The sequence below is a fragment of the Fopius arisanus genome, unplaced genomic scaffold, assembly GCF_000806365.1.
Source record: "Fopius arisanus strain USDA-PBARC FA_bdor unplaced genomic scaffold, ASM80636v1 scaffold00021, whole genome shotgun sequence".
Lineage (NCBI taxonomy): Eukaryota > Metazoa > Arthropoda > Insecta > Hymenoptera > Braconidae > Fopius > Fopius arisanus.
In genome coordinates, this window is record NW_011887760.1 from 849,047 (window position 1) to 861,597 (window position 12,551).

Sequence of the window (12,551 nt, forward strand, 5' to 3'; positions counted from 1 at the left end):
CATCACGTACAACCGTTGATGTATTACGATTGTGCTATTTCAACATTGTATGCCCTCTGCAGAGGTCGAATTAACCCGCGATCCGTGCTCCTGTTATCCAGACGATAGACGAATAAAGCCCGAGGACAAGACAAATCACTGACCAAGTGTTCAAGTACTATAAGTCGACTTCAACATTTTTATTCATTATTCAGTTATCCGGAAGATTGTCGCTTGCACACACTGTTAGGCATTTCTTCAAATTTCAGCAATATTTCAGTCATCCGAATTTCCAATTATCTCGGTAATTGAATGATCATTGATTTTTCAATGATTTCGAATTTTTATCCTCATCGAAAAAATTCACTAATTCGTCAATGATGAATTCTACAGAAATTTCATATCACTTTGTCGCTGTTAAAAATTTCGTTATTTTCACCTGAAATTTCAAGTATAATTTTTCAACAATTGAATTCGGAAGTATCACCTATTTGATATAGACACTTTTTTCAATTCCGATTCCTCCAACATTCGTTCTATTTTTTTTACATTTTTGTTGGGACCAGAATCTTCTCGCCTACTTATTAAAATTCTATTTCAAAATCTTATCCTCTACGTAACATCTCAGATCGACTTCACAACAACAACGGTTACGCAATTCGTTGGTGTTTTTTCTTGGAATCCATTTGGATATTTTCGAAGGCACCTGTGTGGCAGGCCACATGATCAGTGGACTCATGTGTCAGTATTTTAATCATCATGAATGCCATATATGCTGGAAAGCAAGTTCCAAAGTCCCTCACGAAGCCAGCGACACCGTATTCGTTGAGATAGAGTGCGAATAATTTTGACTTGTCTCACTCATTGCGAATATCATCAGCAGCCATTCTTATATTTTTCGTGACGATAATGATAAGCTTCTTGCCTCATTCCTCGGATGTCTTGCAGTCTCGGCGATGTGGTCACACCTGCGAAACTTATTTCCAGAGGTTTTGCATATTTTTTGTTCACCATTTCATTATTTCGAGACGGCGCACCTCAGCAACATGACCTTAAGAGTGCAATTCGTTTTAACATTTGTGGTTTAACGCCAGTGCCTTCCACTATTTTGCCATAATTTTATTGCAAAAAAAATGCAAAGAATTCCAAGGCAAAACATAAATCGATGTAATTCTGTTCCTAAATATTGATATTCACTAAAAAATTCAATCAGTTTTCGAAATACTCATCTATATTCTTCAATATCAACTGTTCAATGTTCAATGTCACTCCAGAGACTTATATTACCCCAAATTTTCCGATCCCTGTATGCTCGTATTGTCCTTTCCCATTTCAATACGTGTCTTTGACTCCTTTGGACAATTCTCCTCATTTTTCCGAATCCCCACCTCCGAATTTCCCATCTCGTCGACTCGACGTAATCCAACCCGACCCCCGCGCATCCTCGAGCTCCCAAGGAAGACGCTCCGGTGTCTCTGAAAGCACTAAACCTCAACAAGGCATAAAACTCCTGGCAGAATGAGAGAAGAGTCTGACCTAGAGACTACCCTGGTTTATGGGAATCGCACGCGGCCGCTCGCTAATGCCATCTCATAAAGCAAGTTGAGCGATCGTAGCGAAATAGGTACCTCCGGAGCCCTTGGAGCCCTCGAAGCCCTCGGAGCTCTCGGAGGATGGGAGGACGGGAGGGTAGAAAGAAATAAGCGAGAGGGGGGGGGACTCCCTGGTGAGACAGAGGTACATATCGTGTAGTCTCGGATGCGTCATATACCGGCATAGGAGCCCGGGAGCAAGTCTGCCGAGTAAAATTCCTCGCCGAGTGGCCCCCACCCTATCTTTTTTACTCCTCTCTATTCCATTCGCTTGGTGGCTCGCCTCAGAATCAGTACCCGGAGGAAAAAAAAGGTCGACGTGGGGTGGGGCGCTGGGGGGCGGGGGGGTTGTCAGGGGAAAAGACGAGAAACAGTGTCCATGGTTCACGAGTTGCTCGCCAGTCGACCAGCCACCGTGGCACTTTACTCCTTTCCCTACTACTACTCCCTCTGCTCCCCTTTCCTTTTTTTTTCTCCTCCTTCTCCTTCTCTCCTTTCCCCCTTTTCACCACTATCGCGGCTTTATCTCGCTTATTCCCCCACCGGTGGACGCCCTCCTCCATCGGATTTCCCCTCCAGAGGAGCCTACGGAGGAGGTTTTGGCGACGCTTGCGTGAGCCGTACTGGCAATATCGCAAAGGGCGTTCACGGTATGTGCGCGCACGAGAGGCGACTCAACTTGAATTTCAAAAAAAAAAAAAAATTCTATATCCATATGCTATTCTTCCATAGGAGCAAAAAAAATTAAATGTATAATAGAATGGGACACCGACACTGTTCAGTACATGTTATCTAAGCTTTATTCTTGTCAATAGTTAATATTCTCCGAGATGTGCCAATTCATGAGAATCCCGTCAAGGTTTCTGGCAGGGAGGTTGATGATATGAAAATAGAATGAATGGACAGAACGGAATATAACACTCAGCATGTATTTCTCACATTGCATCGATTGCCTGTCGTTTCAGCACAGAAACTCATTGTTTTCGGTGTATAATTTGATGATAAGTTATCTCGATGTGTCTCAAGGTTGAATGAATTTGATGATTTCATATCGCGGTGGGAAAAACACTGGGGATGAGATAGGATGGAACTGGGGGGCCACAGTGTCGATTATTTTTGTACTTTTATTCCTCTCGCTTCACAACGGCGGCCATTTTGTGGCGAACGCTGCGGTCTGCGTGATTCTCCATTGCTCCCTTCAATTATCCACTGATTTCGACAGGTTTCCATTATTTCCGCGTTAATTCGGCTAGGGGAGAGGAAATTCAACAGAATAAAGAGTAGATTCGTCCCTCAGAGTCTTCGGTTATCGTTAAAAAAAAATAACCATCCAAGAACATTGTGGAATCCTTGACTCCATTTTACCAATGATTCACGATAAATCATGAGCATATCCGTGGTCAAACGAAAATAACGGATGGTTATGTTCACGCACGGGATTGGAGCACTCTGCGAAAGAACGTAAGAGCCAAGAATCCAATTGAAGTAATTGAGCACGACTGCGGGGGAAAAAATGGCGATAAACTAACTGCGTAGAATGGAATAAAGGGGTCTTGGTATGTCGTAGGTGCCCCGCCCTGCTCCGAAAAAAAAAGTCAATAACTCCGAGAGCCAGCCGCTGGGAAATATTCATGTGCAAAAACATGAAGAGAGAGACAAAAAAAAACAACGGAGAATAATTTTTCAAACGCAATAGCCATTTATCGCCGGGCAATAATCTTTAGCTTGTGAAAACTTTTCCATTCCACTTTATCGTTAAATCCTGTCTCCGTTGAGCACCCATATGGTATCATTTTCCAGGCAATAATGTCGATAAGTAACTGATAAAAATCAGGCGATAGGTTATCTCGAGGGGGGAAGGGGGATATTTTGTACTGAAGGAAGACCAAATTTATTTGCGATTGATTTCTATAAGTGATAATGAATTATTCTTTTATTAATTGACGTGGAGTTGTTGGTGCGTTGTTACTCGCGCGAGGTGAAACGGCCGACTCCCAGAGAAATGCACTCTAGCCCCGAGTTTGCCCGCGCTTGCGCACATCGCTTCAATATCCCCACTCCTTTCTAAAATTAACCAATGGCCGCGGTCATCTCTCTTCATGGTACGTGCCTTTTTTATTATTCAAGCAACTCATTCCCCGTCCCCTCCACTTTTTAAAATTCTTTTTCCAGGCAGAGCCATCATCATTTTCTGTTTGAGAATCTATTCCTCTTGTATGCGTTGCTTGATGGGTGTGTTGGAGAGACAAAAACACCTCTCACTTGCACCCACAACCGATTGCCAATTGCCGGTTGTCATGTCCTCTCCCATCGAGTCGTGGTGACCCGGGCCTACGGCTCTTTTATATCTGCGTTAATGCCAATGCAGACGAGAAAGTTTCGATCGTTGTTGTATGTTTTTATGATTTTTACCGAGGATGGAAGGTTTTATACCACGCTGAAAAAATCTTCAGGGAAATTCTTATACTCTTTCTGAGAAGTGACAATTAAATTTAAATGATGCTGAATTTAGCTCTAGCTCTTAAAAATATGAACAATATGCAAAAATATGAACATAACTCACTAAATCTATATTGACAATTGTATAATAGGCTTACGCTGAAAGTTTAATAATTGTGGAACGTATTGGCTTTTTCGAAATTTCTACTCTGCCGTGGAGATATGCAGTTTAGTTTATGCAGTTTAGTTTATGCAGTTTAAAATTAGAGTATTTCAAGATGAAGTTCTGTTTTACGCCATTTTTCTTGCAAGTAATGAAATTTTCATAAATACTTTGTCTCCATGGGGGACTTGAGTTTTTTTTCGTTGATTTAATTTGGCGGGCTAGTGTCCGGAGTTATGGAAAGCCCGGATGGTGTGTCGAGCCTGTCTTGAAATCGGGGAATTGAAGGTTTTATCGGTCTTATTTTCCGTTTCCTGGAAGATCGGTGAACAAACCCGTATATATACGGAAAACCTTCAGACGGGTTGCCAGGCAACCAGTAAATCCTGGAGCTTCTTTTTTCAGTGATTGAAGGTTTTGTGGTGATTCGTTTCATTACGGCTCGTGTTTTACTATTTTCTGGGACTAGAATCTGCCCAGCAACAGAACACGCCCGTTTCTAGAGACGATTCGCTAAAGATTTACCTTTTTTGGATTAATTTCAATATATTTGTTGCTGAAGGCTGAAGAAATTGCTTAATATTTTCATTACAATAACGTACTCTAATAACCACAAGCCACTACCATACGAAAATATTATTTATTTACAAAATAATTAGATATTCTGGATTTCATATTTGTCCAATAAAAAATGGATTTTTTATTTCTCACACGAAACAAATACATTCGAGCATGATTTTTTTTTCACTTATTTAATAAAGAGTGAGTTATTTTATTGCAATGAAATTAACATGTGTTAGGTTTATTGCGATTTTTGACATCCGGCTTGGTCGATGTGCCCGATGAAATGATATTAAATGATATTAAATGATATTAAATGATATTGTGTAACTTTCAATTAATGGGAGTTTTTTTGAAAATGTTTTTCAGGTATGGACGCGTGCAAAGCGTCAAGTTGTTGCCACGGGGCGAGGAATGCCCCGTGGACGGTGGTTCCGGTGGCACAATCGGGGAGGGAAACGAGGGTGGCTCTGGAGGTGGCTCAGGTAGTACAGGTAGCAGTGGTACAGCGAGTACGGGTGCTTCCGCGACGGTTGCGTTCATGGATATCAAATCCGCAGCGAAGGCACACGCGACCGAGCACACACTGGACGAAAGAGCCCTCACAACCCAGTACTACGAACCACAGCATCTTCAGCACAGATTTCCCACACACGGGTGAGTTTTTATTTTCAATCCCTCCTACAGAAAGAAAAGTCTTCATTCTATTTACTCTATTAACAACAATTAAAGTCATTCATTTTTATATTTTGGAAAGATTAATTTCTCAAAATTATCATCATCAGTAATATCAATAAAAAAAGGTGATGAAAGTTATTTTGAATGATAAAAAATCGCGAAGGGAGAAAAATATTTCATTGAATTAATAGGAATTCATTGATCGAATCGTCATAAAAACAGCAATGAAATCCTGCAAATCTCGTTAGCTCGGTGAAAATAAAAAATAACTAAAAATGGTGAGTGAAAATAACGCAATTGAGAATGACTTGAGTTAATTGAATTTCCCATTGACAACAATACGGAGAGGTTGAAAATGTTATCGAAATGCCAGAGGGACCGAGACACCTCTGGCATGTCAGGGATTTTTATTTTTACAATGACAGTCACGTACAGTCCGCACATGCCTCTCACTTCCACTTGTTCATCTCCCTTAGCTGCCACTTCCACTCGTCTTCAGTGCTTCTTTTATTTCTTCCTTATTTCACATTTCTGCTCCACGTCCCCCTGTGCCCCAATGTATTTGCTCTCTTCCGCCGAACCGAGAGGACGTCGCACGTGGAATTTAAAGTGTGAGAATTCACGCCAATACGGAGACGTTGAAAGTGTCACTGTCGATACATCTCCAGGTTTTCAAATTTATTCTCCAGTTATATTTTGTTTTTTTTTGTTTTTTTTTTTAATTCCATTCGAGTTGATGGTTTAAAGTGCTGGTGGTGTTTAAACAGTAAACAGTGCTGAGGGAATTAGTATTTTTGGATATATGTGCAACATCATGTGGATAACATCAATATCATCGCACAAATGGATACAGTGTTGGAATGCAGTGAATTGGATTATATAAACAAACAATGGTTGGAGTTTAAACTAAACAGGAGTGAATTTACGAGTGGATTCTCGGTCTCAAGGTAAGTCCATCCCTGTTCCCTCCCATCACATCCAACTTCATGTGTGGACCGTACCAGTCGCCAACAAACACGTGACCTCACCATTTGTATGTCTCAGCATTCAACATTCCGCGGGATTTTTTTTCCACCATTCTGTCATTATATTTTGCCTCCTGAAATATTTCCACCTAAGATATTAGTCGATTACTGTCGGAATTTGGGAATCCAAGTGATATTAGCAATGGTTTATCCCAATAAATGACTCATTGGGCTCAAATTAATCAGTACCATTTATTTAAATAGTAGAAAATACAACATTTTGTTGAATAGTAGGATAAACGATTTTATTTGTAAGGAGTACTCTGTTTTTGATTGACAGCATGATTTGGTGATTTTACCTGAATTTCTTTGGATCTGTCAAATCTATAATAACGTAAAATAATGGCAAATTGCAAGTGGAAACTTTTGTACAGTCATTTAAGTTTCAAAACTGATACGGATAATCAAGCATTGCATTGAATCCGATGTCATTAAATTGGAATGGATCGATCTTATCAAAATTTCGGAAATTTTAAATTTCTCCTTGAAGGGCTGTTTCTAGAGAATCTAAAATTGCATTCTCAAATAATTACATTCAATAAAATAATTACATTCAATTGCATTGTTCAGTGCCCCGTCGAGATAAATTTATCTTTTCATTATCTTTTTAAATTGCTCATAAAGCAGCTGCTAATTATTTCAAGAATCTGTTTGGTCAAGGTTATGATTCATTTGGTCATTAATCCGGAGGCTGAATGGAGAAAAACATCCAACTATAAGAACATATACTGGGTAAATCATCGTCAATGACAGTGTGACTGAAAATTATTCGAGAAGGCTCACTGAATATTCGATGCCGGCAAAAAAATTTCCCGATAAAGATTAGATCGAGCGGTACAAAGGTTCAATTTCAATGATGTATTGAAGAACGACTCAATATCAACTATCGAATTTTATGGCTGTAGAAAGAATTTCGTTTCTCAATGTGTTACCGTTCTTTCTACAGCCCCTCACGCTCGTCTTTTGATGTTGAGCCGATTCTATATGTGGATTAATGTAAACATCCAGTAAAAACAATTTCACAACATCGGAGAAAATCCACAACCAAAAAAATTCCTTCTTTATTTCAGTGAAAGAATTACTTGATTATATTAAAAATGCATTTATTTATCTTAAAACTATCATCATTACATCTATTAATCAAATTTATTTAAATAGTTTATTTGAAAAATAATTCAGCTTCAGGTGAAAAGAGTTTGTTTTGGAAGGTAATTAATTTAGGGATTGAAAGTATCTAAATATACACAGACCATCCGAAGTTAAGAGTTACTGCAGTTACTTTTCAAAATATGAGTTCTTTCGATGAACCATCCGGGAAATTGAAGATTTTCGGTGTAGATTTATGATGGACGTGATGAGCATCTCATTGGTTGGATATCCGAAGTCGTTCGAAGAATCCCGAAGCTCTTGAGTTATCACTACTGAGTGCACTTGCAGAATTGCTAATTCAATTAAAGTATACATTTTCATTCTACAGATTTACATTTTAATTCATGTGGGAGTGAAAGCGAAATTTTCGACTATTTATTCCGGCCATTTCCTATCGTAAATTGCGTTGAAAATTGAAGTTAATTAATATAAATACAACCAGTCTGATTCAATTTAGGCTCATTTAATTATTAATTAAAGAGGATCATTTTTTCCACGAAAAGTACAATTTCTTCTAATTGCAATAAATTTCACTCACCTCTAAGTGCTAAAGTTGATGAATTCGTTTCTGAATCTTCATGGAATAATTGAACAGAAAATGTTCGCTTCCATTTATTTCTTTGGAAAATAGTGAATTTCTTGTTTTAGAATTCTCTGAAATATTGATAAATGTTGTCGAGGAATTTTTAGAGTAATTTCTTCAAAAATGTAGAGACCTTCATTTATATCAGGTTCATGAACCCTTTTTGAAGCTTTATTGACGCACTACTCCCTAACTGAGTCCAAGTGTTGACCTGGAATTCGAGGAATGCAAATAAAAACCCCTGGACTGTCAGTCGCTTCATGATCAATGTCAACCAATGAAATTCTTCAACATCACCGTAAATTATCTCTGAGGCTTCTTCTTCAATTGATAACACTCGATAATCCACTTCATTGACACATTGAATCATGTGCTTCCCTCTGTTTATATTTGACAACGTCAAATAGATGAGTCCAATGCCGATTCGTTGAAATTCTTTCATGAATTGCTGATGCATGAGAAAAATTGCTTGCACGTGCATAAATTTTCGAGAAAAATTTTACTGCAACAGTCATGAAGGCATAGAGGCCAGCCCCGGGCCAATGGACGAAAAAACAAATCCTTATTTTCCTCTCTTCAGGCCCATTTTTTCGTTAAGTTAACGTTAAATGCATTATCTCCAAAATTGAGGGACTCGTAGAAAAAAATTCTCAGAAATTAAATGCTGATAGAAGAGTTAAAGTATAACCTAATTTGTCTCTCTAATAAAGTATCATAAACACTTGGAAATTTTCTCTCAATACTGGCATTTTATTGAATTGAAATGTCTACCTAATTCAATTTGTCAGCGAAGAGGCAGATGGTGATAATTCGATTGATTTTCGTGAAGAGAAAAATAAATACCTCTGAAGTAGAGGGATTCCAAGAAAAAAAATTCTGGAAATAACAGGGAATAACAGTAGTGGTGGCGTTGAATTTAATTTTAACTACGAGTTATTGACGGTTTACTTGACGAATAACTGGTCCTTACCCGTTTATCCTCCATTAGCGAACAATTTTTGGGAAAAGACTTTCCTTCTCCTACGCTAATTAACTCGAGTGAATGGATATTGGGCAACAATAATTGTTGATCTCAGTGCAGCGGAAAATTGGCGGAAACTTTGACATATATCGCAGTAAACAATTGATTTCTGAAGAATAATGATACCAATGTGGATGGGGCAAGTGGTGGGACAGTGCGATAAGCGAAATAATAAGAATCATTTGTTCGCACGTAGGAAATAACATACGTGCCAATCCTTTTGCCTCACTGATCGGCTTGCATACATATAATGCAATAACTTTGGGGTGTAGTAAATGGCACGAGCGCATGCGCTCTCTATGATTTATTTGAAATAGTGGAATAAAACTTGGCAACAGTGGGGCATGAACTCGTCCCGACGCCTCGCATTTGTCGTCGGCGCCGTCACGGTCAGCTGGTTTTGAGGAAATCGAGACGACACATGGGGGATATTGTCACCAGAGCGATTGTAAATTCAGGCCTGTCTGCATTTGACAATTCACGCGATGAATAAAAAATATGCAAGGGTAGCCAGCACTCACGCATTATTTTCGGCAAAACCCCACAAGCCAAAACTCGTACACTCGATTCTTTCATTTTAGTAAAGTTTTCCCTTAAAAAATCGTGTGAAAATTCTTTTTTTTTCTCCAAACTTTCAGTAAAGCCCATAAATGTCTGCAATATTTTTGTTTGCAACAATACAATTACAACAATTAATCCACATATACAATTGTGATACTTCATATTTTAAAAATTCTAAACTCTGCAACTTGACAGCACACCGAGAGAATTTGAAATAATGTTAATTAACGTTTTTGGGTAAAAACCGGTAGACGATGATTGCATGATTTCATTGTCATTTCTATGCGAGTAATGAAATTATTAATGTCAGGACGAAAATTAAATAAGTTTATCGTAGATGATGGAAATAACGGGAATTGTATAATAACTTATTGTGTTTGTGATTGAGATGAGTATTGGATATCATTTTGTTCTACGAAATTATGTAATAAAAGTGGAAAAAATAGATACACTCAATCGGCAGTGATGGCGATCGGAGAATCTTTTTACGGTGTATCACAATGTTGCGTTAATGACGTACTATTGACTCAAGAGCAAATGCCTTGTCATTCCTAGATAACCCTCCAACAGCAAGTGCGCAGGAGTATAATTCTTGCTTTTTGCATCGTTTGATAGTCTCTAATCCACTCATGTTACGACTCAATGTTTCCATATCTGTCTAGTCAGATTGCATGATGTGAAGCACTACTTTTAACTTCACTTATACCAAACTTTTCAAGCAACTTCGCTTGACTTGAAACACTGAAGAGGATTTATAAGATTGGACGTATGCCATACAGTAGTTTATGTAATTACAAAACTAGTACCTGGGGAGCATTAAGATTTCACGAATGCTTGGGTCTTCCGTTGTCACTCGATTCTCCATATTTCATTACATCAATTCTACCTATATTCACTGCTCCTCAATATTCCAAATGAACATTACAGGTCAAGTCAGTTGTAATTCAATGCGCTTCATTGACAAGCAAGAAATAGATTTCTCAATTCAAATGGATATCTTCCCTCGCAGCTGCATGCTACCGAATATTTCATGAGATTAAACTATATTTATTATATAATTCATCATTCAAGTTTGCGCTATCAGAATTTTTTCGACATTTCGAAATTGTCAACGTAATGAAAATAAATGAGTATGAGGGTTAGTTTCGCCGGTGGGATTATATCACATTATATGATAATATGATGAAAAGTGGGTTTTTTTTTCACTCAGAGCATAAATTGTTTTTTCATTCGTAGGATAGTATAAAATTTGATGAAAAATAGGATTTTTGGGGGAATTTCAGTTGATGATAAGAATGATAAGATGATTGTGAGTGATTAAATAATCGATGGTTTTGCAGAAGTTCTGAGGATCATGGATCGAGCGTCGTTGGTAACGTCGGTAGCGGCGTTAACTCAGTCAGTGGAGTTACGACAGATCGTGTCAACGAGCGAGTTGTCGACAGAGGTAACGAGACTTTCGAGTCCCGTGTATCCCACGGAGGTTTCTATCCCAGTGAGAGAAGTAACAGGGTTGAACACACGGTCGATTCGTCCGCGGTCGAGACGGGTGGTTACATACCACGTGGTAGGCCAACAACGGGTGGTGGCTACCACGTGACGTCGACGAGGGCGAGGGATCGGCTTTATCCAAGAACCAGCTCTTATCCAACGGGTCCACCCCCACCATCCCATATAGAACGTCATCGGAGCAGCATACCAATGGCATCCTGGCTCGGTTACGAGACTGGATCCTCTAGGTATGCTTCTGGACCACCGCCACCCTCGCCCGCTCCTACTGACAGTTACCAGGAAGAATCGGGTAATATATATTACTTAGCACTTCTTCTTCTCGTCCTTAATTAATTATTAAATTACTAATTTATATATTAATCAATTACTATGTGCTCATTAAAAAACAACACATCACCGAAAATGTGATTGATTCCCAGGTGGTGGTAACACCGGAAGTGGTAACACCGGCAGCAACAGCGGTACCTCAAGGCAACACAAAAAACAACGTAGAAAATCGCGAAGTGGTAGCAGTTCACCAAGTGGCTCGAGTCGTTCGGGTAGCAGTAGTAGCAGTCGTAGTAACAGTTCAGGTGGTAGTACATCTGGTGGTAGTAGTTCACCGGGTAGTTCACCCCACCGTACAAGTAATGCAGCTGTTTCCGATGACAGGCGGCCACTGGCAATATGTGTGAGAAATTTGCCAGCAAGAAGTAGTGATACGTCGTTGAAAGATGGACTTTTTCATGAATACAAGAAGCATGGAAAAGTCACGTGGGTCAAGGTTGTTGGAGCTGCTGGTGATAGGTATGCCCTCGTGTGCTTCAAAAAGCCGGAGGACGTGGAGAAGGCCCTCGAGGTGTCCCACGATAAATTATTCTTCGGTTGTAAAATCGAAGTTGCACCTTATCAGGGATATGATGTTGAGGACAATGAGTTCAGGCCGTACGAGGCTGAACTCGATGAGTACCATCCCAAGGCCACGAGAACTCTCTTCATTGGCAATCTCGAGAAAGATGTCACAGCGTCAGAGCTGAGAAAACACTTTGAACCGTTTGGCGAAATTATCGTAAGTCATCCTCACTACGTTTCCACCATAATGTAGTATACTCTTCAAATGCTGTTCCCCTTAAATGAAATCAATTAAAAATAATGGCACATCATTATTTTTTCTTGTTTTGAAGGACTTATATACAAATATACAAATCGTTCAACTGATAAATATATCATGATATCACAATTGTAATTTCGTATTTGAAATATCTTCTCTTCTTAGAATAAATTGGTTGGGATAAAAATAAGGAGTAAT

The 12,551-nt window shown here is 39.1% G+C and overlaps 1 protein-coding gene and 1 long non-coding RNA gene across 2 annotated transcripts in view; one reads left to right on the forward strand and one right to left on the reverse strand.

Annotated features, from left to right (window-relative positions):
• spen (split ends) overlaps nt 1–12,551 on the forward strand; it is a 79,879-nt gene that overhangs the window by 50,751 nt on the left and 16,577 nt on the right. Inside the window, exons 2-4 of the mRNA XM_011301302.1 lie at nt 5,104–5,391; nt 11,092–11,552; nt 11,683–12,311. Of these exons, the coding sequence (XP_011299604.1) occupies nt 5,104–5,391; nt 11,092–11,552; nt 11,683–12,311 (1,378 nt within the window). The remainder of the gene's footprint in view (nt 1–5,103; nt 5,392–11,091; nt 11,553–11,682; nt 12,312–12,551) is intronic.
• On the reverse strand, nt 7,543–9,402 carry LOC105264439 (uncharacterized). Its single transcript, XR_891993.1, has 4 exons — nt 9,140–9,402; nt 8,467–9,045; nt 8,125–8,380; nt 7,543–7,879 (listed from the first exon to the last, which is right to left on the reverse strand). It is a non-coding gene; the product is annotated as an uncharacterized lncRNA (long non-coding RNA).